We start from the raw sequence: 6110 nt of genomic DNA, 5'->3' as shown, positions 1-6110 counted from the left end.
TGTTGCTTGAATTGTAGCCCATGAGAAAAACAAAGTACAAAAAAAAGTTTAACAGTAGTATTTTGTGTTATCTCATACAGTTGATGGGAAGAAATTATTTTTTCTGAGGTAATAATGTACAATAAGATTTTCAATACTGTTTTGAATATACTACTTCTGCATAGTTACAGTATCTGCTTTTTTACAAGAAGCACAACAGAGTGGCACATACTTTTTTGTTTATCTTTTTGTATATTTTATACAAAATACTATTTGAATCCTAGAGAAAGCAAAGAAAAAATAAAGCTCTTTTAGTTTTTAGCTCAGGTTAAAGTAGCTTAACTTTTTAAAACTGTTCTTGGTGACATGTTATGAGGTGTGCCTATAAGCTACCAGTGAGTAACATAGGTAGGAGTTCATATCTCATTAGCCAAACCTTCCCAACAAAACCAAGGCATCCATCCTCCTCCAATCTAGAATTACAGTTTAGAAATACAATAGAAGTAGTAACCCTTTCGACTTCGGAAAATGTCATGTGGAAGAAGATGGTAGAGATGACAGGAGATTTAGCAGTGGGCCTTAGGAATGTATCTAATAATTCACTGAGCTTGACCAGAAAAAAAGGTAGTATTCCCAGGGGTAGAGTATAACCCCATGTATGTTAGAGAAACTTTGAGTTAATACGTTTTTGATTATTTTCAGAAATTTACTCTATTCTTGGGACCTCTTCTTATTAACTTGTATGACTTTTTTTCTTTCTTGGATTTAGTAGTGGGCTAGAATAAATAATTTTTAAAATTAAAAAAAAGTTGGCAAGAATGGATGCAGGGGAATGCTCAGTCTATAGCAATGTTTAGAAATACCTTTATGATTGAAAAATTTCTCAGGAAAATACTTAAGCCTTTTCTGTGGTAGACACACTTCTTTTCTTCAGTACATGAAAAATCCCCAAATTAGATTCTTCTTATCTTGTGAAATTCACAAAGATCAGATTAAGATACTTCAAGCATAGCTGCTATTATCCAAGTTGTGTTTTCGGTTCTCAGCCAGACAGCTTCCATGACCTCAGTGGTACTTCTTTTGATTCACCATTCGCTTTGGATATTGTGAGTAGTTCATTATCTCCTTTTGTTTACTGCATGCATTAGTGCAATATCAAGGGCAAATAAATCTGTAAGGTAAAGAATAGAGCATTTTTGCTTTCTAGGTAAATACCTCACAAATAGAATAAAATTCTGAATGGTAAGTCCCTTTTTTTGAAACAATTAAAAATTTTAAAACTCAACAACTAGTTAATCCTATTACTAAGTATTTCTTGCTATCAGTACTTTAATTTTGTCAGTTTAATTAGTGTGTAAGTCATTAGGAGTGTTAAAAACAATTTCCTCAAAATTCTTAAAGTTTCCAAAAGAAATATTTGATAAATTCATCAGCAGGTTACCACAGTTTTTATTTGTTGCCTGTGATTAAGACTTTGTTTTAAATGCTTTCTAACAACTCCTTACCTCAATAGAAGAGAGGAAGAAGGGACAAAGGAAATTAAGAATTTTACATAATCACAATAGAGTCCAATGTGTATTTAGCATGCTCTGTCTTCATACCCTACTACCCTTGCCTGCTTAAAATCAATTTTTAAAATTTTAACCTTTTGATTTTAATAATACTTTTAAACAATTTAGAAGAAAATAATTTTGAAAACCCATAAAATATATTTTTTTAAATTAACATAAAATAAAAGAACCCCCTTCTTTTGATGACTTTCAGCACAGATATAGATTCATGTAACCATTACCAAAGTTGAGATATAGTGCAGTTCTGTCATCTCCCAAAACTCCCTCATTTTCTTCCTTCCCCTCATTACTTCTTTTGCATTCACACCCTCCCCCACTCCTCCTCCCAGCCCCTGGCAAATATTACTTATTTGAGAATGTCATACAAATGGAATCATATATTGGTACCATGTAACCTTTTGGGACTGGTTTCTTTCATTCAGCCTCAGGTTTTTGAGGTTCATCCAACTTGTTGCATGTATTCCTAATTTGTTCCTTTTCATTGCTGAGTAGTATTCCATGTGTAGAAGCACTGTCATTTATCCATTCACCTGTTTGTGGACATTTAGGTTGTGGATTGTTTCTAGTTTTGAGCAATTTTGAATAGATTTTTGAGCGAACATAGGGTAGATGCCAGGAAGTGAGATTGTTGTGTCATATGGTATGTGTTTAACTTCATAAGAAATTGCCAAACTGTTTTTCATACTGATTGTACCATTTTGCATTGCCACAGCAGTGTGTTAAAGTGCCAGGTGTTTTGCATCCTCACCAGCATTTGGTATTACCAGTCTTTATTTACTCATTCTGTTAGGTATATAGTGGTATTTAATGATTTTTATAATCATTTCCCTAGTGATTAATGATAGCACATCCTTTTGTGGCATTTATCTGTCTTCTGTTTATTCTCTTTGATGAAGTGTGTTTACATCTTTTGTTTACTGTTTTCTTACTGTTGTGTTTTGATAGTATATTTTCTAGATACAGATTTTTTATTGGGTGTGTGATTTGCTGATATTTTCTCCAGTCTGTAGCTTGTCTTTTCATTCTCTTAACACTGTTTATAATAGAGCATAAGGTTTTAATTTTGATGAAATCCAGTTTATTAGTTTTTTTAAAATGGATCATGGTTTTAGTATCATGTCTAATAATATTTTGCCTTACCCCAGGTCATGAAGCTTTTCTTTTTGATTCCTCTTGTTTTTTTTTTTTAAGTTCTGTATTTTACATTTAGAGCTGTAATCAATTTTGAGGTAATTTTTTTTAACAAGGTGTGAGATTTAGACTTCAGTTCATTTTTTTTTTTTTTTGCTCATGGATATCTAATTGTTTGGATATCATTTGTTGAAAAGATGTCCTTTCTCCATTGAATTGCTTTGCATTTTTGTCAGAAATCATTTGGCTATATATATATGTGGGTATATTTTTTTGACTCTCAGTTCTCTTCCATTTACTGTCTGTCCCTTCACCAGTACTACACTATCTTAATGACTGCTTTATATTAAGTCCTAAAATTAGGTAGTGTGAATTCTCCAACTTTGTTCTTTTTCAAAAGTGTTGTCGCTGTTCTAGTTCATTTGCCATTATGACTTTGCATTTATTGTTAAAGGTGTGAAATAACATTTCATCCCACTCATTTCCTAAACAAAATCTTTTTATTGTAATACTATGGTGTGTGGTCCTGTGTGTGTGTGTGTGTGTGTGTGTGTGTGTGTGTGTGTTTGTTTATTGTTGTTTTGGGCATCAGAGTGATTTCTTGATCTTGCTTGCATTTGAGGAAAAGGAGAGTATTCATACGTGGCCAAAATAATCTGCATTCATTGCATTCTTCAAACATAGAAAAATAATAATATAGGAGATATATCAATGTTAGAATCAGCTTGTTGGTATGCATCAAAATCCTGCTTGGATTTCGGTTGGGCCTTTATTGAATCTGTAGGATAGTTTGGGAAAAAATTGTTCATCTTTACAATAATGAGCCTTCCAATCCATGAATGTATATCTCCATTTATTTAGATCTTCTTTTATTTCTTTCGTCAGTGTTTTGTCTAGTTTCAGAATATTAGTCCTGCGCATACTTTGTTAGATTTATACCTAAATTTTACAGGTTGTTGTTGAGTGTTTTATTTGTTTTTTAGGTTCTTTAAGATTTTTCATTGTAAACAGTCATGTTATCAGCAAGTAAAAAGTTTTATTTATGAAATTCCTTTCATTTCTTTTTCTTAGCTTATTGCACTAAGACCTCAGTATGATGTTGAGTAGGAGTGATGAGAACCGACATGCTTATCTTGTTCCTGATTTTAGGGGGAAGTATTCAGTCATTGACCATTCAGAATGATGTTAGCTGTAGGCTTTTTTGTAAATACCTTTTATCAGATTAAGGACATTGTCTTCTTAGTTTGCTTAGAGTTTTTTTTTTATCATATTTAGTTGTTGAATGTTATCAAATAATTTTTATACTTCTATTGAGGTGATCTGTGGCTTTTCATTTTTACTCAGTTGATATTGTGAATTGCTATTGTTGATTTTCAAATACTGAAACAACCCCACATTTCCAGAATAAACCCCATTTGGTCATCATGATGTTTTATCCTTTCAATATGTAGCTGGATTCAATTTGCTAATATTTTATTGAGGATTTTTGCACCTATGTTTGTGAGAGATTTTGGTATATAAGTTGTATTTCTTGGAATATTTTAGTCTTTGGTATAGGATGATGCTATTCTCTTAAAATAAGTTGGAAGTTGTTCTCTTCACTTCTGTTTTCTGGAATAATTTATGTAGAATTGGTATTATTTCTTCTTTAAATGCCTGTTTTAACAAAACCTGGAGTTTTATTTGTTGGTTCTTAACAAATTTAGTTTCTTTAGTAGATCAAGGACTATTCAGGTTATCTGTTTTTGTTCTATTTTGGTTTGGGTTTTTTTGGGGTGAACTCTGGGATTTTTGCATCTTTCAAAGAATTTATTTCACATAAGTTGTTGCTATTGACGTTTTAAATACCAAAAAAGGGTTATACTGGGACAGTTGCTTGGTGGCTACTCTGTCACATTCTGCCATGTTCATCTTTTGGTGGCAAGATTCTACCCATTCTACCAAAACTGTTTTAAATCTGAGAAACAGGATATAGTGAATAAAAGTGTATATTCAGTAATCAGACTGAAGAGTAAATGAGATAATCCATGTAAAAGTGTTTGGTAAGCACTAATTTAAACAATCCCATGTTTGTTATCTTCATTATTATAATCTCTCAGTGGAATCCAATTACAAGTATAGGCTTTGCTTCAAACTTTTTAGTTTTCCAGACTACAGAGGCTTTTCTTTTTGTTTTAAATTGACATTTTCTAACCTTTTTAAGGCCTTGTCACATATGTGGATTCTAGCTAGGAATACCTTCATTTTAGTGGTGTATACCATTTTCACCTGTCTCTCTCCTCTGAAAACCGTATGTGTACTTAGATCCATGCACACACACGTATGTACACAAACATATGTAACTTTCCTTTTGTTATTTTTAGTTTCCACATCAGAGCAGTGACAGTGCTAGTGAAGTTGACAATATGAAAATAAGTCAAGGCTTTTGTTTCTGCCAAGGGTGGTCCCTTAATTCACTGAATATGTGAATGTACATTTAAAAAATCACCTAGAAAATTTGTTTAAATAGTGTTTCCTGAGCTTCATTTCCAGAATCTAATGCAGAGTGGGGCTCATGAATGCATATCTCTGACAAGACCACTGATCAGTTTAGTCAGGCAATATTGTGTAGTGGTTAGAAAACTATTATAAATACTCAGACTTAAGTAAAATTATGATTTTTGGCATGTCATCTAACCTCTCCTATGTATTTTCATTAGTGATTAATCTCTTTAACTAATATAGTCTTTATTCTCTTAAAATATGCCTATCAGTACCCCTGTTGATAATGTTCTCTCTCACTTATTTGAACTAAAATTCTCTTAAGATCCAGTCGGGTTTCATATTAAAAACATTTTGAATCAAGACCTTTCTTCCCTCTTTCATTGTACTTTTTTTTTTAACTGATTTCTGACTTCATAGACACTCAAATATATTTTATTTGTTGTACCTAAATGCGTCTTCCTCACACATACAAATTTTCTTGATGGATCTTTTTTTTCATTTTAGTTTAAAAGAAAAATTTGCTTGTAAGAAAATGTTTATATATAGACAGCTTTGAATCTTAAAATGCATTAATTATATATTATATGGTTTGTGAGCATATTAAATTGTTAAAACAGTAATAAACTTAAGATGTCTTAGTAAAAAATGTCACTTCTTAAGCCATTTTCAGTAGAACTTTGGAATAGTATAATTTTGCATGGTTTTGGTTGTTTTAGTAGAAGCCTATGTTATGGAATATTTATATCTTCACTTCTGTTTCAGGTGCGTATAGCAGCAAAATTCATCATTCATGCCCCTCCTGGAGAATTTAATGAGGTGTTTAATGGTGAGTGTTTAATTCATAACACTAAGGCTTCATATGTCATGCACTCCTTTTTAAAAGAATAAATTACATAACCAAAATAACTTAAGGGAACTTTGTAGAATAATCCATATTTCCTGAAT

The 6110-nt window shown here is 31.8% G+C and overlaps 1 protein-coding gene across 2 annotated transcripts in view; it reads left to right on the top strand.

Moving 5' to 3' along the window:
* CAPZA2 (capping actin protein of muscle Z-line subunit alpha 2) overlaps window positions 1–6110 on the top strand; it is a 50449-nt gene that overhangs the window by 17356 nt on the left and 26983 nt on the right. Inside the window, exon 2 of one of the 2 annotated variants that reach the window (XM_072964623.1) lies at window positions 5928–5991. In XM_072964623.1, coding sequence (XP_072820724.1) covers window positions 5928–5991 — 64 coding nt within the window. Of the gene's footprint in view, window positions 1–5810; window positions 5992–6110 lie in introns of those variants that run through there. The other variant, XM_072964622.1, reaches the window with a different exon arrangement.

Source organism: Vicugna pacos, chromosome 7, assembly GCF_048564905.1.
Source record: "Vicugna pacos chromosome 7, VicPac4, whole genome shotgun sequence".
Taxonomy (NCBI): domain Eukaryota; kingdom Metazoa; phylum Chordata; class Mammalia; order Artiodactyla; family Camelidae; genus Vicugna; species Vicugna pacos.
The sequence above is the reverse complement of the archived record's forward strand: the minus strand, read 5'-3'. Positions and strand labels throughout refer to the sequence as shown.